Raw genomic sequence first — 25,886 nt, forward strand, 5'->3', positions numbered from 1 at the left:
TTTATTTACTTGTATTCGATCTTCCGTACTCTCCAAGCTCTTTCATGCGTTGTCAATAAATACAAAAGCACTCACCCTAATGAGACTTTAATACCCGTACCCAACTTTGCAGTCATAAAAAGCGTTCTAATAAATTATGTCACATGATTATTACGTTATATTATTTATGCTACTCATCTTTTTGTCACTATTCAATTAAACTTTGAATTCGAAAAAGGTATTAAAATTGAATTCAGTACAATTTTCATTTTATTTTATAATTTATTTTTTTGTAATAGATTATTTTTGTGTTAATTTTTTATGCATTTATAAATTTATTTGTTTATTTTACGTTTATACAAATACCTCAACTTTGATTAGATTATTACCAAACGGTAATTTCTTCCAACCAATTAATAAAATTCAAGGTTTTATTAAAACTAACTGCGATTTAACATGTTCAGTACTTGATACAACAGATAAAATTAATTATCTTGGTGTATACATAGACCTAAACTTTAAATGGAAAGACCATATTAGTGAACTAGTTAAACATATTAGAAAATGTATACACATACTATTTTAAAAACAAATCATTTTAAAATAGCTTATTACCCAATCGTACAACATTTGTTACAATATGGTATTGTAGGATGGGGTGGTGCATATGCCAATATATTTAACCCTCTTAAAATAGTACAAAGATTAACTATTAAAGTAATTTTAAAGACACCCTCAACATTCAATACGGAGAGTCTATATAAATTATTTATTAAGTTTAAACAGTAGACACTATTTATAAAGTAAATTCCATTATACAAATTTATAAACAAGAAAAAATAAAATAATTTGAGATGAATAAGTCACTCAGATGCCAAAATAATATTGAAATCCCTAAATTTCACATAAGTAATGGTCAAAAAAGCTTTGTCTTTAAAGGTGTCAAAAGTTACAGTAATCTCTTCAATGAACTAAATACAATTAAAACTAATATATCTATAAATAAATTCAAAGTAAATCTCAATTAATATTTAAATAAAAGCAGATATAAATAATAAAAAATTGAACAAGTGTAAAAACAGCATTAAATTTCAATTAGTACGAATGTATTATTATTTTCTGTTTTTCTTTATGTATTCTATGTTTTTGTTTTTTTTTCTCATTTACTCGTATATTAAAAATTATTTAAACTCTAATAAATAAATAACTATATCAGTGTAAGTCACTCTCCAAGCACAAGAGTTAAAGCTTTAACATTTCTCTCTCTCTCTCTTCAATCCTTCAAGTATTGCTATACATTTCATATATACATATTTTTATTCCTTTTTTTTGTGATAATATATGCTTGCTTGTTTATTAATTTAACTTAAAAATATCTTTCTTGCTTACCGTAACACTTTATTTACAGAATTTATTTAATAAGCTTATATCTTTGCATTTTTTGTTTATATGCTTACTGTTTTTTCCTGCATATCTTTGTTTTATTGTTTTTTTTTAATTGGAACAATCCTTTTTAACTAATTTCACATATTTTTTCTGTTTATTCTGCGTTTATTATTTAGTATGTTAGCATGTATTTCATTTTCATTTTTTGTAAATGCCTTTTGGGCGTTAATGAACAAAATAAATAAATAAATCCGTGCCTCATGTCTGAGGATGGTGATTACGCCTGACTCCGGGCATGGCTCGTCTGTAAACAGTCTTCCTCCATCTGGAACGGTTTTGTGCTCTTCTATAGGCATTTTTCAGTTATGATTCCGATAATTCAGTGACTGTGCTGCTCCATCTTGTCGGTTGACGTCCGCGTGATCTTGTCCCTTCGACACTTCCCAGGAGAATAGTTTTCTCCAAACTATCAGAGTTCCTCCTGGAAATATCCCCAAAGAACTGCAGGATTCTTTTCTCGCACATGGATATCAGTATTTCTCCTATGTCCAGTTCCTGGAGAATAGATACATTCGTAAGTCTGGCCGTCCACGGAATCCACAGCATTCGCCGCCAACACTACATTTCGAAAGCTTCATTTTTTTTCTTTTCTGATTCCCTCAGTGTCTAACACTCTACACCGTACACGAACACTGAGAAAACTAAGGCCTTCATCAGTCTCTTTTTGGTGTTATTGGTTATACTGCGATTTTTCCAAATCATTACGAGCCGACTCATAGCACTTTTTGCAATACCTATACGTCACCGTATTTCACCTTCACACCCACCGCCATCGCTGATGAGAGAACCTAGATAAATGAAATTGTTGACTCTTTCTAAGTTGCGCAGTAAGGATAATGGCGCTACTTTATTAGCTCGATCAATGATCATAAACTTAGTTTTGCTCATATTCATTGAGAGTCCCAGATGTAAAAAAAGGTAGATTTTTAGAGAAAGTAGACTTTACTTAATGTATAAAAGTAGATTAGTATAGAATTTTTACTCTAAATAGTAACATGTACCATTTATAAAATAATTAATATTAAAGAAAAGTAAAAATAAAAAATTGTTAGTTTCAAAACGTGTGAGAGAAAAATTATAAAATAAAATATATCAACAGTGAAAAGACCTACTGTAAAGCAAAATGTAGTCGATTTTACAATAGAACCAATAATAAAAGTATTTTCTTTAAATCATAACTAATCTCATATTTTAAATTTTAATTTAAATTATGTAGAAATCGCGCCAATGTGATCGGTAAATTTGAGATTTTTTTTACTAATTTAATTGGCTCTTCGGTAAATTTGCTACGTGTCGCTTAATATTTCTTACCTTTCCACCGTCGATGTGCAATAACAGAACTAGTGTGGGGGACGCCAACTGCGGTGGAGATCACCAGTTGTGGTGAAGATCACTCATTAGCGATCGGCTAACTATCGACTACCACTTGCTTAGTAGGTAGGTCTAAAAGCTATTTTTAGTCCTGCGCTATCGGCTAAAATGTGATATAGGAAGTCAATCGAAATATTACATTCAATATTTCCAGCGTGGCCCCACTTTGCTCATCAAAGGGTTGCTTTACAATTTGTGATAAAATAAAAGTTTATGCTTACATGAATTTAGACTAATATTGTTTGTAGACTTAATTTGTTACAAGTATCTTATACTTTAATATGTAATTAATATGTTCTGAATACAAGTGAACACTGAATTATTTTTAAAAAAACATTTCGTTATTCAAGTGACTCGCTTTTCAAAAAATTCGGAGTACTGAATATTATTCAACAGTATATATTGAGAACGGTAGTGGTTACACACATCAATTGAGACATTTTCCCAAGCGACAACCACAACCATAATACAAGATACTCTAATAGGGATCTGATACTAAGTGAAGGGGTCAACACTGTTCTGGCATCGAGACAACACTATTACGTAGGCAAAAAGGTCCATAACCTTTTGCCAGAATCTTGGAAAGACGTGAGTGTTGTCAAGTTGCGGAAAGTGTTGACTTCGCTCTTTCATGACATTGGTCGTAGGGAGTCAGAAAAGTTGATGCATGCCACGGATTGGAGATTCTTACTGGATGCCTAAAATAAAATTAGAAAATAAAGAATAATTTAAAAAAATATACATACAGGTGGTAGCTATGAAGTTTCGCAATATAAATAAATTGTCTATGTTTTATGAATGTATGTATGTGTATGCGCATAGGTGTATGTACGTGTGTCTGTATGTACATGTGTATATATGTGTGTATATATAAATATATTTTTATATATGTGGATATATGTGTATGTGTGTATGTATATGTATCAAAATGTGTATACGAATAAGTTTATATTGTATTAGTCTGTGCTGTCTATTAATTTGTTAACTGTTATCATATATTGGAATGTAATTGCTTAGCATGGAACGGGGTATGTACCCTTGTTAGCTGGGCAAAGTAAACGTAAAATTTTATTTTTGATAAAAGGTCTAAATAAATAAATTAAAAATTAATAATCCATAGAGAAATATTTTTAAATAGCGATAATGTTCGATCAAACGTGTTTGATAATGTCCTATCAAACGTTTTTGATAATGTCCTACCAAACCTGTTTGACAATATCCTATCAAAAAATTTTGATAATGTCCCATCAAACGTGTTTGAAAATGTCATATCAGACGTGTTTGATAATGTTTTATCAAACATGTTTGATAATGTCCTATCAAACGTGTTTGATAATTTCCTAACAAGACGAAACACATCACATCATACATTCTTGTATATATATTTGAAAATAAAAGTTGAATTTCATCCAATAATAGTTTTTCACCTTAACAAATTTTATAAATGTTTTAGCCCATAACTTTAGCATACATTACAAAATAAGAGAACATAATTACAATGTTTTGAGTATGTCCAAATGCTTGCACACTGGCTGGATTTTTTCCCTAGGGAGTTTTTTATATTTTAATTTGTAGACAGTACTCCGCATAGTTAATAATTATAGTTTGGAAAATAAATGCTTCAAACGTATTGATTTTAAAATATGTACATAGACATAAACACAACCTTTGTTAAGTGAGTTTCATTTACAGGAAAAATCTATTTCGATACAATATTTATTAAATTTTAATAAAGGGAATTTTTAATCATTTCCGTAATGGAATTTTCCAAGGGCATTTGTTGGGTAATAAGTACAAGCATCCCTTCACAAATGTCTCCCTGCTATTGAAAATCGCCTTATTTTGTTTCCGTTCGATATTGAGAATCCCTTTAGCAGGAAATATTAATTACACGAACAGTCTTTAAAGAACTGAATTCAATATAAAAAAAACAAATATAATTTACATATTATTCGTATTATCTCAATTTTTTAATTTTTATGTTATGCTTTAAAGAAACTTGGTATAGAGAGATAATTATTATTCTGTTCGAATATTAAATTTTAACTAAGAAAATGATCCTGAATTAGCGTTGATACCACGACAAAAAAGCTCAAATTTCTGTGAGCGAGGATAAGGGACAGACGCAATTTATCAATTCTAGAGTATTAATATTATAGATTTTACACATGTAAGCAAGTCAAGTCGATAAATTATTTTTTTCTGATCCGTGAATTGTCTTCTTCCTTTTATTTAGTATAGAAATCTGACACCATAGCACGTCATGTCTTTCGTGAGTTCTTTCATATCTGTAAATATACACAGACGGGATCTTTAACAGGGCCACGCATAGTAGCGAGAAGCTCTATTCGGTAATCATAGGGAGGGGGAAAGGGACAAGACCACAGGATGTGTTCAGAACTAACTACATACATATTCCACTAAATTCTTTTAAACATCTAATCCTAAAACTCATATCACAATTACGTAAAACTTTGCAATATTTTAAGTTTGTCTAAATGTTTGTACACTGGCTGAATTTCCTCGCTAGGGGGTTATTCAAATCAAAATGTGTTGCAATAGAGGGAAAACATTTTTGAGAAGGGATTTTGGAAGTCTAGACATTTACAGGGCTTATAACCTGTCGTTGGCTGGTTTAAGTGACCACTTTTTACACACTGTAACACTCACCATTCTAACTATATTTAAACCTCCACATTTCATCAACTTTCCCATCTGTTGGATTTTGTAAAGTAAAAGAGCTAAAACCTTAATTATGTGGGTGAGATTCATCCAGTCCAGAAGAAATCCTACCAGTCTGCAAACATTTGGACATACCCAAAACATTGTTGAATCAACTAACTGATAAAAAAAAGTAGGGAACTAGAACTGAGTGGACTGTATAGAAATTGTTTACTCACTTTTAAGTTCTTCCGATTGTTTCTTTCATGACGTACTTCACTTTTGCTATAGCACGGATACCGATATCATTTAGATGATGATGATGAGATGTTTATTTTAGGCTGTTTATATAAAGCTAACTTCACTTTGTCCGAAATATGCTGACGCAGGATATGATAAAGATTTATCAGAGAGACATTTTTCACAGTGTTACTTGCTCACAGAACGGTAGAACATGTGCATTGAAATAGGAAAATATCACATACTACGAATACCGATAAAAATATATAAAAATGAATAATTCATTATATTTTCAAAATCAATACAGACATGGTGGAGAAATGATTTTATGCATAAATGTAAAAAATAAATTCAATCAAAATACGTTCGTAGAAAAACACGACGTTTTTGGCCTTGGTTGATGTGATGTTAAGATTTGTGATAATGTTCTAAACAAAATTCAATGACTCGGAACAAATAAATATGGATCGTGATGTATTAGGGGCGTGGCTGAAGGAATAACCGTTTTTGCGGGAATTGGAAATTACAAATTTAAAAATATCTATTCTGCTACTAATAATTAACAAAATTTTTTTTTTTTACTGGACAGTATTATAAAGACCTTTACTACATTAAAAATGTTTTTAAAAAATATGATTTTTCCCTGTTGGCAGTGGCGCTGTTTTGTACATTTTATCATCATCACAATCATTCTCTTTCCGTACCTAATAAATGATATTTCATATCAACCATGTCGGGAATCGAAGCTGAGACCTCTTGCAGGGTAAGAAAATGTGCTTACCATTACACCATGAGGCCGATAATACATTTAAATAAATAAAAAAATATTTTAAAAAATAAAATAGTAACGTACCCCTAACTCTATAAGGCCAAGAGCCCTGTGTTGAGTTGGGATACTACATAACGGAAAGTGGAAGCATGTACATTATTAAATAATAGCAAAAAAATAATTTAAAAGTTATTACATAAGCATACAATTCAATAAATATGTTGACTACAAACTTAATAGTATATAAATCTATGCAATATCTCGCAGCAGTCTCCTGCAATGGTCTCTTCCCTTAGACAAAATCCAAACTTGTACACTTCTCCTGAAAATGGCTTCCATTTTGGAGAACTTAATATATTCAACCTGGACGTTGAACACTCTAAGGGTCACAAAAGATAAATAATACCATTATTATTGTTAATATAAAATGAAAAAGAAGACTGGAAAAAAAAAGAACACGACAAAACAAAATAATCAATTTATTATCTAACTTAAATTATTCGATACTAAGAATTAGAATTTCAGCACGGAGACTTTTATCAGTAAGCACATCCCATGTAAAGTACGAAAATTACAAACATATTGCATTTTCATTTACCACCTCTAATTAAACTTTAATAAATAGCTCAACACCCTTATTTTATAAAACTATTAAGAAAAAAATTAATATTTATTTGTCAATGGAAACCATAACTTCACACAGAGTTCATCGTTCATTATCCGCTGCTTAGTTGGAGCATACGGTGTCCACGAAGGTCCTTTATATATATTTATCGGCTGCCAGCTCCTGTTCATTCTATCTAGTCAGGTTCGCATCCCGTAGTTCTGAGATGAACTGCTGACGAACAGTCAGAATTGGACGTCCAGGACGCCGAGAACCTGATTTCTTGTAAAGTAGGCGAGCGTTGTTAGGGCTCTCAGGTGGCATCCGCATCACATGGCGAAGCCAACCGTATCGTCTTCACTTGATGACAGTTGTCGCCCGAGTTTGCTGCGTCCGATCTCTAATTACTTCATTCCTTACAAAGTCAAACCACCGCACCCCCAAGATTCATCTGAGACACCTATTCTCTAAACTCAGAAATTTGCTGTTTTGGGCTCTAGTGAGGTGCCGCGATTCGCATCCGTAGAGGAAAATATGTTTTATGCGGGCGTTACATAAGCGGTATTTGTTTTTAACTAAGAAAATACTTATCACTTTCACCATTCTGCCTATATTTAAACATCCACATTTATTTATTTATTTATTAACGGACATTGTCCATGTATACAATTTATAAGGTTTAAATATTACAATAAAATAATAGTTTAAAACATTTAAAGAAAAAAGAAAGAAGCATTGACAAACATTAGGGACATCGAGACAAGATCTGGACTATTTATTTAGTGCTCGTTTAAATCGTTGTAAACTTAAACCAAAAAAGTCCAGATCGTGTCTTGAGTTAACAATACAACAAAGGCGGGTCATTGGAGAATTTAGGCCATAGTGTGTTCTATGCTGATCGATGAACAGTACTTAATTGTTTCTCAATCTACGAGTCGGAATATTGAATTTTACTTGTCCCAGTAATGATGGAACATCGATTATACCATTTAGTATGCCGAACATATATATGGAGTCAATATTAGTTCTACGTTTTTGTAGACTAGAAATATTTAACATTGACTTCTATTTCAGCATAAGAATAATTATCTCTCTCTAGTCCAAGCATCCACGCTATTTTTCGAAGCAAGCGATGTTGGACTGATTCAATGTGATTTATGCGATTGACATAGAATGGAGACCAGACCACTGAGGCATATTCAAGAAGAGGGCGAACAGTTGAGCAATAAAGAGTTTTGATTGTACGGACATTAGTAAAATCAGAGGATATTCTGTTAATGAAGCCAAGTAATTTCAGTGATTTATTTACTGTATTATCTATATGCTCGTTGTATGTCAGTTTTTACTCCAAAACAACTCCTAAATCTCTGATGGACTTGACTCAACTCTTCCATCGGTTGACTTTTGTGAAGTAAAGGAGCTGAAACCTTTATTGTGTGGGTGAGATTCATCCGGCTGAACCAAATCACCTACTAGGCAACGCCTGAAAACCATTTTCAATTTCTATACTTCTTTTTTACCAGGTAGTTAATTCAACAATGTTTGAGTATGTTCAAATGCTTGCAGACTGGCTGGAGATTGAATGTTTAAACATAGGCAGAATGGTGAATGTTACACAGTGTGTAAAGTGGCCACTTAAACCAGCCAATGACAGGTCATAAGCCCTGTAAATGCCTAGACTCCCATATTCCCGTCTCAAAAATGTTTCCCTATCTGTTGCAACAAATTTAAATATAGTAAAAGAGGTGTTATGTTTTATTTTATATTTTATAAATATTGAAGTTTGTATATATGTAGATATATTTTGAATTATAAATTAAAATGAATATTAATCTTTAATTTAAAATATAAATATGGATGAGATATTTAATTACACAATTTAGCAATTTTTAGATCTATATCTAAAAAAATGGCATAGCAATAACTTATATAAATATTCTATATTAAAGTGGAGGGTGAGTCTAGAACACCTGCGTCTTGAAGTTTATAATAATATAATATTATGTCGAAACTTATCACGCGGCAAAATATTCATTTGAAAGTTGTTTTCTCGGTACCTACCGCGTGGTATGTTTAGATAAAATTATTTGTAAATTTTCAGCATATTCATATTCTATACTGTTTTACCAAATACCTGGTATTATTTTATTTAGTCATGGAAACGAGATAATTCCAGAGAACTATTTTATTTATTTAAGAGAGTCTTTATTCAAAAATACATATACGTCATCATCATCATCAAGATAAGCTCGACAGCCCTGGGTGAGCCTTGGCTGAATTCAGGAGTTTCTTCTACTCTGGCCGGTCTGCTGCTCTTCCTCTCTAGCTCCTCACTTCCAACATTGCCGGTTCCGCACTGATGCAGTCCTCGCATCGCATTTCAGGTCTTCCTAGTTTTTGTCGTCCTTGTGGCATAGAGATGTTTAGGCGCTTATGGGGTTTTCATCGTCCATTCTAATTATATGGCCAGCCCACCTCAAGCGCCCCACCTTGATAGAGTTGATTACATCGATCGCTACTTAGATTTCATATAGCTTCCTATTATAGCGATAACGCCAATGTTTTTTCTCACAGGCAGTGGTGAACAGTGATTTTATTTACGGGTAATCTATTTTTAAAAAAATCATTTATTTGTACCTACGCAGTAGGTAAATAATTTTTTATTTTTAATATAATGTATCCATACTATAAATTACTATTTTTTCTGTGGTTCTGTGTGATACAACAACTCTCATCCATGAAATCAACTCAAACGACGTAACTTTGTGATATAATATATTATATTGGTATATTATTCATTACTGTAATACATAACTCATTAAAAAATAAATAAAAAATAGCACTATGCATTCAGTCGATATAAGGTATTCAATTGAAATTTCAACTGGCCGGATTGTTATAGAAATTAATAGTGCTAAAAACGGCCGCGTTGAGCTCCATATGTTCTGCAATATGACGCACCAAAGTAATTATGGTCTTATGTCAAAAGTAGCATCTCAAAGAAAAATAGCCCTTAAGAAATAATGCTTGAAATGGTGTTTTCCAAATCAAGAATCTTCAAAGAATTTGTGTAATCTGCAAGTTTACTCTAGGAGAAAAATCCTGCCACTGGTTTTAAAATGTTCAAAATATAGTACACTTATTTGCATGAAGAAATAAGCTGGAGTAATCGGCTAGTTGCTTGGCTCATTGCTGGCGCTGAGCGCGCTTGATAAATCGTTTATTTATATTTGGAAAAAAATACAAATGGTGGCAATGATTTATAAAAAATATTAATAATTTGTTTGTTTTTCTGTAAATAAAGTCACGGTAAAATATTATTATGGATAGTCAAATATAATGGGTAAGCTGCGTATAATCGCTTCTATACACGGTTTGCCCCTGCTCACAGGGCCATAGACAACTCTGAGGATTCTTCTTTCAAAAGCTGCAATAGTTCCCTCGATATTCTTTGTCGTAACCCAGGTTTCGGAGGCATATGTCAAGATTGGTTTGATCAAAGTTTAGTAATGTATTATATTAATATTTTTTGTATTAGTTTGGACCGCAATTGTTTCTGAAGCGCGTAGCAGCAACGGTTGGAGGCTATCATTCTCCTCCTGACTTCTTCCTGAGTGTTGTTGTCACTGGTGACTGTTGGAACTTGGTATGTAAACGACTTGATCATCTCAAATTTGTAGTTTCCTGCTGTGGAAGCGTGAGGCCGAGGTTTTGGGAGGCAATCACAAATTTTATTTCGGCCTCATTAATGATGAGTCCCATTTTTCTTGAACTTAGTTCAAGCGCTAAGAACGCAGGAAGATGGCTTGGAGAGATTTTTCGATGATGTCAATATCGTTCGCATACGCGAGAGGCTAACCTAACTTGAAAAACATATTGTTTCTAGTTTATATTTATACATATATCACTGGCGGCTCCTGACCAAAAACATGGGCAGTGCATTTCTTTACATTTTGTCAACTTGTATATTATTAAGTTTAATAATATTATAACAATATGACAGGTCTGACGTGATAAACGGGCAATAGTATGACAAATGACAGCCCGCGCATCGGAACCAGGAACGCTTAATTCGCCTAACATTATACGCACATTATAAGATACTAAATCAACTTAATTCGTACTAATATCATGTCATTACGCATGTTCAAAGTGACATTGTAAACGAACTTCAAACTTCAAATCTGCGCATGCGTTGGCAATGCCCAGGGTATGTATATTATCTTCTCCCTCTAACGCACAATTCACCGGTATAAAGCGTTGTCTATCTCGTTCAAATGTCAATCTTAGAGGAAATCACATATTTCATACAAATTCAGGGTAAAGAATTGTGCAAAACAGAACATGCACAGGGACGATTGCGCATGCGTAGACAAGATGAGAAAATCGTCCGTTAGAGTCGATTTCGCTAGATCTTTTGGCGCTAGTATTGAATAATATGATGTTTATGAGTATAATATTGCACTGAATCCCTGTTTCTTTGTACCTATAAAATATTTTTACTATCAATAAAATTACTTATTTATTTTCACGTATTTTTACTTGCACTTATGCACATACTAAGGAACCGCCTCTGACATATATTATTAATTTACATAAAAAAAACATAAAACATCGTCGACATTAGAGTTAATCATAATTAATATAAAATGCATAATGTTTATTTAAGCTAACATGCTGTATTTTAATACTCTGTTTTATAATAATGGATAAAAAAATATGTGTACGAGGGTAGGATGAAAAGTAATGCACACATGCTTGTAGAACACGAACAAAAACAAATAGCTAGACCGGGTAAAAAGCACATTAAAGTATCATTTTTAAGCTTTGAAATCATATATTTATGTTCCAACATACTCACCGTTGCGCCTAACACATTTTCCCAACATGTAACAAGTTTTATTTATTCCGTTGCTGATTTTTTTTCCGAATATTTTCAAATCCAAGACTTGATAGTTGCCTTCACCTCATTTTCCAAAATATAATGATGACTCTTAAATTCCTTTTAAGTAGAGAAAAAAAATCATGCAATTAACCCCGCATGTTTCAAATTGATCAACAATTTCACCTTTATTTTTTTAATGCATTTTTTTTTGTTTGCATAATTTTTTTTTTTTTTTTAATTTAGCTTTAATATTTAAGTAGGTACTATATTTATCTAAAAACCATCATGTACATGTGTACTTAAGAGGATATTACACGAGAGTCCACTTTTTGGGGGTTTGAAGTTAAAAATATAGAAATTATCGCAATAAAAATTAATAAATCACCAAATTCCACTTTCGATGTAAAGATGTTTTTTTTTGTTGAAATAAAAATCTTAAGTCAAGTTTGTTTTAATGCAATAAACATTATAGTCCTATTATTTTAATATGTACTTTGAATTCAATTTTTTATTTAAAAAAAAATAAAAATTTACATTAAAAGTTTTTCATAGGTTAAAATTATCTAATTTATTATGTTTTGGAAATCACCCAATAACAAAATCTTGTTTACTGAACATTTCGTTCAATGTGACTCCCGCGGTTTATCCTTTAGGGTACAGATATGTTCATTTTTTAATTTATTTTTTTCGGATTTAATTTTTAGAACTTTATATTGTTTTAGTACTATTTTTTTGTCGACCTAGTGGTGTAATGGTCAGCGCGTTTGCCTACCATGCGAGAGGTCTCGGGTTCGATTCCCGACATGGTTGTAATGAAATATTTATTTAAAAGGGTAATTCTACACAAGATTATTTTATAGTACCTGTACTGGTACCTGAAGCGTAAGACTGATCATCTAACCTTCATGTAACAAAAATTATCAAGATATGCTGCGATTGATGAACCAATGCAAAATTAGGTACGAAACGGGAATCATGAAGATGATTTTTCTTTAAAGTACTTCAAAACCTGAATAATATGCATTTATATTTTTACTTCAACTTAAATTTATTAAAGCCTTTATAATTTTTTAACCAATTTTATCCTGTTTTTGTAACAGTTTTTGCATAGGTGTTTTTTTTTTATCTTCGTAACCATACATGTATTTTTTTTATTTGTTTTCAATATTATGACTATACTTTCATATTTGATGTTGATTAACCCTAATGTCTGAGTACCCAACGACTAGCTGTTAGTCGATATTTTATCGCGCCGAATGTTGTAAAATATTTAATGATATGTTATGTAGAATAATATTATATTAACATGCACAATATGTTTTCTTGAATAAATACAATAAAAAAAATCACGTTTTAACTTTAATTTAATCAACAAACAGAAGAAATACATACCTACCATTATTTTTGTAAGGGCCTTTATTTCTGAGTTACCTAGTGAAATACACAACCCTATTTTAAGCCACTCGTGACACGCGTAATACAAGCATCTTGAAGGATCTTTGTGAAAAAGAATCATGCATAGTATATGTGCTACTTCAGCTAGATAAATCTAAGAAATTCCCTTTGTACGTTTACCACCACACGAGAGCACTTCAGTTCACATGAACCCGGATCATCGAACCACTCGCGAATCTACTTCGCACCAATGAGTTGTAAGAATTCTCAAAACTTCTAAGCCCTGGCAATTCGCAGGAAAAATCGATTGTATACATTTATATTACATTTACAATGTAAATATTTCCAAGTGCGGTATTATTGAGGTACATCGTCTATGTGCTATGGTCTTCCACAAAATAAGGTTATAATAAAATATATCAAATAAATAAGGTTATAAAATAAGGTTGATCAAAGAATCAAATTCGATGTTGCTAATGAAACAAACAAAAATATTAAAGGAATAGTTCCGAGATATTTTCAAAATAAACTAAAAAATAATGAGTTCTTTCATAACTATGCAACAAGAGGATCTAAAAATATAAGACTGGAAAAGAAATCAAAAGCAATGTCCCAGAACTGCCTTATGTACAAGGGAATACAATTATTTGAGAAAATGCCTGAAAGCATAAAAAATTAAATAAATGTTAATATATTTAAAATTAAATGTAAAAAGTATATATGTGAAAAATATTCGGTAATATATAGTGTATATAATTAATGAAAATGTACATACATATGAAACAGTGAATATTATAAATTAGGATATTAAGTGTATAATAGTGATAAATAATGTTAGAATAAGTATAGATATAAATATTGTGTTGTAAATATATATTAGACTATGTTAATCATAGAACTAAATTTTAAAAAAATAACACTTATATAAAAGGAAAATGCTTGTATTTTATCGAAATTTGCTAGACCGTTCGCAAATATTTAAATTTATTTTTTCACGTAATTGCCGTAGAAATCGTGACATTTCTGTAGTCAAGGCACCAGTTTTTGTATGCCAATGTCATAGAAATCCACCGCCAGCTCTTTCAGGTGCTTCTTCGCTGCTTCTTTGACATTCTGATCGTTGGAAAGACGTTTCTTCCCTATAAACTTCTTAAGTTTAAGTGAAAATGTGATAGTCTGAAGGCGCCAAGAAAGGTGAATAGAGAGGGTGGGTGACAATATCCCATCCAAACTATGTCAACAGCTCACGTGTAACTTGCGCTGTGTGAGGCCTGGCTTTGTCATGCAGGAAGCTTACTCCCGGGTCAGCATTCCCCGTGTGCAATTATGTATGGCTCTTTTGAGTTTTTTTTAGTTTCTCTGCATTAATGGTTCTTTCTTCAGGCACACAACAAACCAAACTCCCTTACGGTCCCAGAAAACTGATGCTATAACGTTTCCGGTTGAATGGATTGTTTTGAACTCGGCTGAATGGTAGATGGGGAAAACGAATGACTCCTGTATTGTATATGTATTGTTCTGCAAAGTCAAAAAACGGGAATCTTGCACGGACGGAAGGTGGCGGGAGCGCGCAACGTGCTCTCCATCGGAAAAATTTACCGCAACTAAATGGCCGACAAACGCGCGCGACCAAATAAACTGACTGTTAGGATCCCCCCTACACGTCAGTTGAGCCAACTTTGGAACGAAAAATCTCCCGCGGCTCAGGAACCTTTGTAACCTAATTTTATAGATGTCCCTCGTAAGTTCAATTCCGCTAATGAACCATTCGTCAAAATTTTCAAAAGGGACAAAAAACCTTACGAACAATTAAAAAAAAAAAAACTTATTTAAATGCCACTTATTTTGTGCTGGATTTAAATTAGTAAATCTACTTTTACTATCGTTTGTATCTAAGCGCAGTTAATTGTGGCAGGTAAATTGGCAGTTACATATGGCTTATTCGCTGTATTGCCTTTACGCCATTCGAATCGGTCTCATTCGAATGGCGTAAAGGCAATACAGTATTGGATTTAGAATATACGCGGTACAGTTTGCTTCTTTAGAATGCAATCAGTTCATTCGTCGATTTCAAATTTACCAATCAATACATACATAAATACATTTTTTAGGAACAGAGACACAGTTTAAAGCGACACAATCAGGAACGGCCCATGCCTATGAACTTGCTACGACTCGCTAAAAAATCCGTGTTGCGTCTGGGCACTTTAAATGCATTTATACACACACATTTATTGTACTGATTAATCTTATAATAAACGAAAATGTTTTTATGAACTCTTTTAAATAACGTAAACAAATGGATTCATAGTATACAGATTTCTCTAAAGCGTTTGATAAGATGAACCATATAATCATGATTGATAAGTTATCCAAGTTGGGTTTCTGTGGATCGATTTTTAAATGGTTCCAGAGTTACTTAACTGGTAGATCATTGGCAGTAAAAATTGACACCACATCTAGTACCATTGAGGCAACTAGTGGAGCCCCGCAAGGATCCCATTTAGGTCCAATACTTTTTAAAAAAAATATTAACGATATTGTTGACATATTAAATGGTGACATGAAAATTTGCAGAGTAATTCACTCTGTTTTTTTAGACTTTCTTTTTTCTTTAATTATAATTTTGTTTTATATGCTCTGTATTACTTATAATTATACTTACACGTATGTACATTTGATTGTATTTGTAATTTATATGTAAAAGGCACTAAGTGCCGTTTATTTCAATAAAATAAAATATATACATATATATTCGCATATACATATTCATATTATATTTTATACACACATTTAAGTTTAAACATATCATATTTTATATCAATAATATACTATATATTACATTACCTTTTACATTTGTATTACACAATGCGGCTTATTCAATTTGATTGAAATCGCTAAAAAAGGCGTGATTGGTTTTTTTTTGGCTAGTATTGAATTCACATACATAGACGATATTTTCTTTTACGATCCAAGAAATTATTTTACAATTGTTTTTGTCAACTCAAAAAACACAGTTCTGCGTGTAAAATAAACCAGAACCCAAGACGAGTGTTTTCCACTCTCAAGTAAAAGTCATGAATATATAAATCGAGTCCACTTTGTTTTGTAGCGGTTGACGCGTTCATTTACTATTCGCGAGGTTCTGTGTTCAATTTCTGAATATAAACATGTGGATCAAAAGGTTGTTTTAACGGCAATATTTCATTATTCTTGGGCTGCGCTGAAGCGAAAGATTGATCAACGTGCCTTCGTCGAACAATTGATCGAAATAGGCTGAATTTAATTTACCAATTCAGTAGCCTTGGCACCACTAGGTGTGGAATGGATAAAAATTATGTTCATAGTTTTATTCGATCGCATTTTAGAGTCATATATTTTAAGAATTGAAAAAATTCAAAAAAAAATTTTGAATCATCTAAACTATCGTCAATATTTACATTTCAATAACTATGAAGAAGTTGCAGTACATCACAAAATCGATACCTTACAATCTAGAAGTATCATCAATGATACCGTTTTCCTTTACAAAATATGCAATAACAACTTAGATTGCCCTCAACTGCTTGAAAAAAATTAAATTCGTATTCCTCAACGTACAACTCGACTGCAACAATTATTTCATGTTGGTATTTAAAGCACGAATAATAATAAAAATGCATCTTTGCCCAGAATTTTAAATAATTATAACACGTTTTTTGCTGAAATAGATATATATTTCCTCACTTTAAACAAATTTAAAGAAACTGCTAGAACCCAAATTAAAAATAATAATTATAATTTAATGTAACTGTACCTACCTAATATTTTATTTTTTTGTACACTTTAATATTGTAATTATTTTCTCTAGTTTGAAAGAAGAAAGAAGGGAGGACTGAAAGCTCCGTATTACTCCGTATGGATCCGCCGGTGAAAGGATTTTTAAGTCCGAGTAAACAAAAAACTTTTTCTTTTAAATTTTTTATTTTTTTATTATTACTGTAATATTTTAATATTTTTTTACGTTTGGAATGATGCGAAGTGGCTCTTTCAATGTACTTTTTTTTTTTTTTTTAACATTGTATTTAGTAATGTATGGAAAACTATTTATAATTGGCCTTTGATTTTGGTTTATTTGTAAATAATTTTTTTTTGTTGTAATGGCTGTTGTTTTTTTAAAATCAATAAATAAATGAAACCTTCATTTAATAAAATTTCTAGCTATAAATCATCATTATTTCCCTATCTGAACCCAGTTGTGAATAGGGCACAAATTTCAGCGTATCTGATGTACAGGTGCGGAAATAAAAAAAAATAAGGTGTTTTACGAGTATGAATGTGTTGGTAGCAAAAAAAAATGTATTCAAAAGTGAATTTTTCACACTTCCTCTTTTCAAAATAAATGGTTCAAAAATTTTATTCATGACTTCAGTCAAAAGCTTAGGTATTATCATTTATAAGCTTTTAGGGTAGCACGATTAGGTTAACTTAGTTAATCGTAAACTTTATAGCAGTTTGCACTCACTTAAAAGATTACAAATTTCTTGCCAATTAATGTTAAGCAAACATTAGTCCAGAGCTTACTTTTTCCACTCCTTGACTATGCGAATGTATGTTATCCTGATGCTAACTCTGAATTATTTGATAAGTGAGAACGATTGCAAAATGTTTTTATACGTTATATCTTTGACCTTCGCAAATTCGACCACATAACCTAATATCGCACGCAACTACACTGGCTCTGTATCAGGCATAGAAGAAACATTCACATTCTATCCTTAACAATATTTTGAATTATCCCACTTCGCCTATTTATCTGAGAGAGAGCTCTTCCAACTTTTATCACTACACGGACTATCTCTTCGTTCTAGTAACGAGTGAACCCTTTTAATACCCTTTCATCGCTCTAATTTGCTTGCCTCCTCTTTCACAGTAGTAGCTACTCGATTGTGGAATAATATACCCAATAATGTTAGACTTTTCTTTATTTACATTTAAGTCAAGATTGGAATGTCATTATTTAAATATTTGAATTGTTCCTTTATCCTTCTTCTTTCCTTCCCATCCCCTCTCCTCTCTTCATAGTATGGTGTTTTTTTTATATTCAAAGTACAGTGATAATTTTTTCCAGAATTTTATTGTGTTAATCTCTGTTTTTAATTTTTGTATAAAATTGTAAGATTCAATATGTCCATGTACTAGTAATTTTCTCAAACTGAACGGTTTGGGTAGGTAAGAAGAAATTGCTTTAAAGCAATATGCCCACCCTTATATAAATTGTATATGTATATTAAGTGTTAAATAAATAAATGTGCAAAATGCATACATACGGTATAAATATTTTAATGAAGTTATACCCAAAATGGTCTGTATCGATCTGCAGGGGTCGACTCTGAACTGCAAGGGTCCCATGTCAGTGGAAAAAAAATGGGGGTGCATAAGATATAAATGGGGATTACTGGAGTGGATCCAAATAATCGACTTTAATTCATTGATCTTTTTGACTTTCGAATTATACAAGTGAAATGTAGCGAAACAGGTTCAAAAACTCTTATCAGCATATTGCTTTCCGGTAAAAAAGTCAACAAATTAATACCGCATGAAAGGTCTGAAATGAATTGATACCAAATTTTCCCGTAAAACGAATTTTAAAATATCAAATTTCAAAAAATTCAGAATTGTTGTGATAGCGAAGCTGTCACATCCACCATATTATTTTATAATGGATTTGATGTCCTTCCTTGATGTTAATTTAAATATATGTTTCAGTAATAATTGTTGATTTTTATTTTTGCTATTTATTTATTTATCAATATACACGGCATGTAGTGCCTTTTACATTACAAAAAATACATTGTGTGTAGAAATTAACAATTGAAATAATTTACAGTAAAAAAAAAGCATAAAAAGTTTACATACACATACTAAAACAAAACGGTTTCATTCAATGAACACGCTAACAAATTGTGTAAAAAATAAATCATGAAAAGGCGTATAAAAATTGCAAATTATTTTTTATTTGTATGTGGAATTAAAAAAAAAGAACAGGTAGGTATATCTTAAATCATTGTTTTGTACATTAAAAAAAAATGCTAAACGTTATTATACTAAATTAAAGAGAAAAATTGTTTTTAAAAAGTTGAAAATAAGAATCCAAAAAACATGTAATATGTAATCACAAAAATATACAAAAACTAGAAAAAAAGTAAAGAAAAAGCAAATAAAAAATTTCAAATATTATATAGGTACATAACTATAGCTTGACAAATGTAAGTTACCATTCACCATCTTTGAAATAATTTTTAAAAAGTTGATTTTTATAAACTATACTTTATTTTTAATATATCAGTAACGTCAGAGTAGTTATTGCCGAGTACATGGAGTCGATTCAGAATAGCATTTTACAAGTATACCGTTCGCGAATTGTTGCAACTAAACGGAGGTACTTGACGAGTCGTTCGTTCAGGTACCTTGAAGTTAATGAGCGCTAATAGATTTGCGTAGTCCCATGTAAAGTTGACAATCTAAAATAAATTTAATAAATCTATAATTTTTATTCTCTCAGTTAGTTTCAACAAGTTTAAAGTATTTAATAGGGAGTCATAGTTAATAAATTCACATCTGATTCCGAGTTTAAAGTTAACATTTTTTATTAATATCCCTACAGAGATGAGGTAGAATTTTTTCAAATTCAGGATTGTGGATATTCGAGCGTTTACAGGGCTTATGACCTGTCATTGGCTGGGTTAAGTGGCCACTTTTTTTTTTTTTTTTTTAAAGAAAAAGAAATATTTGCGTTTTTATGATTTACCCAAATATTTAATTTTGAGGGCCATTTTCAACGAGTTGTAAATAACTCACTATTAGAAAATGGAATCAAGTTGGAGTATAGTGGGATTCGAACCACAGACCTTTGGTCCGTGAGTCCGAGACACTAGCCACAGGACCACAACCCGATCAAACTTTACGTACTACAATCCAGCCAATGACAGGTCATAAGCCCTGTAAACGCTCGAATATCCACAATCCTGAATTTGAAAAAAATCTACCTCATCTCTGTAAGGATATTAATAAAAAATATATACCTACTCCCCCTTGGGAGAAATCCAGATTTGTGTATGTACAAAATACACGTACCAAAAATAATGTTTAAAGTTAACATTTACGTATCTTTAAAAAATATTTTAAACTCTTTCAAGAGTATATTGCTGAGAACTACTGTGGTTTTTTTTTTTTAAGGAATAACCCGCTAAGCTTTTATTAAGAGATGTCAGCAGGTGGTATAGAGGAGATATGGAAGGAGATAATGAAAAATACACAACAACACCCAGACTGATTGAGAAAAAATCTTTCTTGGATTTTTTTCTTGCAACTGGCGGGAATCGAACCCGCGACGCCAGTTTCACAGTTAGCCGTCTAACCAACTGCGCCACAGCGCATGTCTAATAATGTGCATACTTCCACTATCCTTTATGTTGTTTCCCAACTCAAAACAGGTCTCTCGGGCTCATAAAAGTAAGAGATACGTTATTATGTATTTGAAACAAATATGTATTTGTATAATTAAATAAATAAATTCAAGTTTAATATGACCGCTGTTACGTCCATGGAGCTTTTACAATAATTCAAACATTGATCATCCAGTTAATTAGTAAGACATCTCCGAATTACAAGTTCAGAGATAATAACATAAATACTGTTATAATGATCACATATATTCTGAAATTCTCGATTTACGCATGTTTTTTTTCAACCGATGTTTATCAATACGTACAAAAGTAATATGTGTCTGCTTATTTAGAGGCACAACATAAGCAAACAATGTATACTGCAGGCGTAACTACTGTAGGAAATATTAAAATATTTTTCAAAACATGTACGGTAAGAAAAAGAACTAATGTTTACTATTAACCAACTATTATTTCCGTACGTAATACGTGAACGTAAATCATCATAATATCGTCGCTTTAGTTCGTTTTTGTCCAACGGAACAAAACACAAATCTACAGAAATAAACCTTTGTAGTTTTTTAACGAAATAGGCATAAATAACGATTACAACTTAAGATGTAATTCGTTAAAAAACCCCTTGAACATATTTTAAAAAAATTGTTTTTTATTTGAGTTTTAGAAGTAGAGACTTTCTCAGAACTCGTGTTAGCTTAACTTAATTTCATTAAAAATGATATGTTGGACAAAAACAAACTAAAGCGACGTTATATGTAAATATGGACGAAAACGCTAAAAAAATATTAGCTGCAGGTACAATCATTAAAAGTCTTTCAAGATTTTTTTCAAGCTGACAATTTTTTTGACGCAATAGATCATAAAGCCTTTGATATGAAGAACATTGTAAATCCAATAAAAAAAAAAATCTATGCATTTATTGTTGTTTTATCATCATCGTCATTCCTTTTTCACACCTAATGGTGCATACGACACTGCATTGGTACACCAATCGCAGTGTATCTTGATCATTGTTTTGATTCATGTAGATAAGATTGTTGTTATTTATTTAAACATTATTTATTTTCATCTGGTGTGCCATACGTGATTTTCATATTCATTTGTGTTAAGTCAACCAAGTGAATAATATTAAATTTTGTCAAAAACTTAGTTTGAGATGAATGATGGAGCCAAATGAACGTCGCGTCACTAAAGGTATTTTTGATACAAATGTTCATTTAAATGTTTATCCACGAAGTAATTGCTTGAAATATTAATCATCATCATCACTTCCTTTCCGCATCTAATAGTGCATATGGTACACCAATCGCAGTATATCTTGATAATTTTTGTTACATGAAGGTAATGTGATCAGTCTTACGGTTCAGGTGCCAGTCCAAGGGCTATGAAGTATTCCAGCGAAAAAACACCTTTTTCAATTAATATTTCATGTCAGGAATCAAAAACAAAACCTCTTGCACGGTAGGCAAAAGCGCTGACCAATACGCCACGAGGCTGACTGAAATATTAAAGAAATCAAAATTAATAATTTTTTTTATTGTTTTTGATAAAATGAGTGATTTAAATAATATTAAATATATAATTTTGATTTACCAATTACGAGTATAACATTGCGATGAATGATTATTCAAACGTATTATTTTGTTAATGTTACAAACGAGAATATACTAATACAGTGTTGTTTTAGAAAACAACTCACAGTAGTGATATCGCAATGTGCAAATCAGAATTTTAATAGAAGAAAATATTTAATACAACTCACAATTATTGCAAATTCAAAGCTCAATTAAATAACCAACAGAGATGGAGAATATTTTTGAGAATTGAAGATGGGAGTCTAGGCATTTGCAGGATTTATAACCTATCATTGAATGGTAGAGGCCACTTTTTAACATTCATCATTCTACCTAAGTTTCAGGTCAGTTCAGTACTGAATAAATCGACGTTTATTGTAAAGCATAGTATTATTAAGATTATGAAAAAATATATATAATTAAAAAAATTATTTAAAAAAGTAAAATGTAAAGTCAAATCAAGTAAAAATTAAATAAAATTAAAGTAAAGGAAAAATTAAAGTATAAACAAACATTGGGCACTGACTATTCTCAAAAGGTATAGTCAATACTTGTTCTAAAGTAGACAGCTTTTTTTAAAGTATTAAATAACGCTTCTTTTTAAAACATGTCTTAAGATAATTAACACAAAATCGAAAAATAAATAAAATATGAAAATCTCACAAAAGAATGTGGAACTAAAAAATTAAAAAGTGTATGTAGTTGAAAAAATTATGAAAATGAAAACTGAATAAAATGAAACGAATGAAAAATGAAATGAAAGATTGAGTCGGGTTGTGGTCTCGTGGCTAGTTTTGTGGATTCATGAGCTAGAGGTCCGAGGTTCAAACTCCAGTCTATCCTAACTTGGTTTCCATTTACTAATAGTGAGTTATTTAAAACTTGTTGAAAATGGTCACAAAAATTGAAATATTTAGTTAAATTATAAGAACGCTAATATTTCTTTTTTTTTTAAATAAAATAAAACTTTTATGAAACTAAAAAAAAATAATACAGAAAAAAAACACATTAAATGATATAAACTGATCGAATGTAATAAATTTGTAAACTAGCATTTAAAAAAAAAAAACAACACACTGGCAAATAAAATTATATCAAACAAAAACTCTTAATAGCTGCTCAAACCGGCTCTTTGCCATTTTTAAAATTCACTCTTTTGTACCAATTTTAAATTTGTTTCTAGCTAAGCATTATATTTTTTGTAGGAACATATTGTTTACACGGGGGTCTATAAAAATTGAATGCCAATTATTCCAACCGTTGATTTTTGTGAAGTTGAAGTGATGTGAGTTAAATTCATCTGACATTTAAGTTGTTCAGTTCCGTACATTGTTAGGATTTATTTAATACAGGATGTTATTGTACGTTCTGAACAAAAGTTCAGTTGCCTGAAAACCGACGACAATGTTTCCTAGAAATCAAGATCTTACGAAATTCCGACTGAAAGCTTTCCGGGAATTTCTCTCTTTTAATTTCTGATTTTCAGAAAAACAGAACGAAATTCAAAGAACACGTTTATACGCTGCTGAATATTGGTTTGTAAAATAGTACCTTCAAATTATAAGAAATTCAACAATGCTCTGAGCATGTCCAAATGTTTGCAGACTGGCTGGATTTCCTCCCTGAGTAGTTATTTTGATTTAAATTTGGTAGAATGGTGAATGTTACACAGTATGTAAAGTGGCCACTTAAACCGGCCATTGACAGGTCATAAGCTCTGTAGATGCCTAGACTTCTATATTACCTTCTCTTAAATGTCTTCATCTCTGTTGTAATATGTTAATATAAACAGCTCCCCAGGGAGTTGAATCCAGTTCTTGTCTACAAAAATTTGAACAAACTCAAAATATTGTTGAAAACTTTTTGTTTTTTTTTACAATTAACATCGTGCGTTATGGTTGGACCACCTTTTATACGAAAAATCACAAAAAAAAATTGTGTCGAAAAATTCTTAAAAAAATATTGTTGTTTTTCTAAAGTTACTAATAAATGAACTTTTTTCTTTTATTTTCATCTAAATTGGTAATTCATGCATGAAGAGTTCAATCTTACCCTATTTTTTTAACATTGATTTTAATGTATCGTATTGCTGTTTTTTCAATATTTTGTAATTTTGAAATTACTCCGCCCGTAAAGTCACAAATTGTCGTCGGCGGGTTGTGCTGACAAAAGTAGAACTCTGTAGCATCAAATTTATTCGTTTAACGTCATATCGCTACCCGACGCAGAAAATGACACCGGTAACAATCGTCGAGATGGGCCGACTGCAACAATAACATTGTATTTTCAATTTACTATTTCTTTTTGCCAGCCGGAGCTGTACAAGAACGAGCTTGTGAGACAATCTTCAACTGACAGTGCTGATTTAGAGTTCTGTGGGAAACTCCACTTCGCCCTGCGGTACGACAACGAGATCGAAGGACTTATCGTCAAGGTATTTATTACTTTCTTCAAATACTTATACAAAATTTCTTTAAATATTTAGACGTTTTCCTATCCAAATGCTGGCTTGCCTGCCATTAGCTGGTTCAAAAAACGTTTTTTTTCGAATTTTCGATAAACTATATACTAAGTGACATTTGAACGTAGTTATGCAGAAAGCACATAGCCATAGAAATATGAAACTGAGATAATAGCTATTTTATGAAAAGAGTGATTATCAAATCTACGCAACGCAACAAACGGTTGAAATGTTTTTAACTTAACGAATAATAAACAATTAATATATTCGTTTTTTAAGAATGTTATTAGGTGTTTGACCGGTTTTAATGATTTTTAAAGTACCGTAAGATTTTCCTAGTGCTATGGGTGTTTTCTGCATATTAAAAAATGCCGTTTTTGTAATCGACACTATTTTCAGAAGGTAATTTTAACATTTTCTTGTATTAAAGCGGTCTTATTGTTTTTAACAGAACATAGAATTGACCTTATTGTACTCGATAACACCAATATCTTATTTATTTATTGTGTATGCAGACAATTGGTAGAATTCCATATTAAATTTGGTAATGTATCCAAAATAAAACACGCTTTTTGGATTTTAATTCTACTTTATTTTTTAAAACATACAAGAAAGTAACGCGTTTAGTTTCTTTTGAAAATGTCCTAACGAGACGAAACGCGTCACAATACCCTTTTGTATTTTTTAAAAAATAAAGTAGAATTAAAATCCAATAAACGGGGACTGGCTCATTTCTGCATAACAACGTTCGTAAACAGTATTCTAACAGAATAATGATGCTACGTCGCTTTTGCCTAATCGTCGTTTTATTGCATAGCTATAGTTGGAGAACCGGAAATAGATACGGGCTACTTTTTATCTCGAAAAAGTGTATCATTCTATTAAGATTAATTTTTTTGTCAAGCGACAAAATTGATTTTTCCTAAAGCCATAATTAAATAAATGAATCAACAGGTTTCAGCTCTTTAACCTCACAAACATCAACCGGTGAAAGAATTGTAGAAATAAAGATGTTCAAATGTAGGCAGAATGGTGACTAAAGTAAAGAGTAAAGTG

General features: G+C 31.3%; 1 protein-coding gene across 1 annotated transcript in view; it reads left to right on the top strand.

Annotated features, from left to right (window-relative positions):
- The window catches only part of LOC148274054 (synaptotagmin-10-like), a gene marked incomplete at its 3' end in the record, with an annotated part of 159,111 nt that overhangs the window by 127,366 nt on the left and 5,859 nt on the right, over nucleotides 1-25,886 (top strand). The window contains exon 5 of the mRNA XM_088237702.1: nucleotides 24,681-24,803. Coding sequence (XP_088093828.1) covers nucleotides 24,681-24,803 — 123 coding nt within the window. The remainder of the gene's footprint in view (nucleotides 1-24,680; nucleotides 24,804-25,886) is intronic.

Source organism: Micrasema longulum, unplaced genomic scaffold (genome assembly GCF_059751315.1).
Source record: "Micrasema longulum isolate JH-2025_06_02 unplaced genomic scaffold, ASM5975131v1 h1tg001769l, whole genome shotgun sequence".
Taxonomy (NCBI): Eukaryota; Metazoa; Arthropoda; class Insecta; order Trichoptera; family Brachycentridae; genus Micrasema; species Micrasema longulum.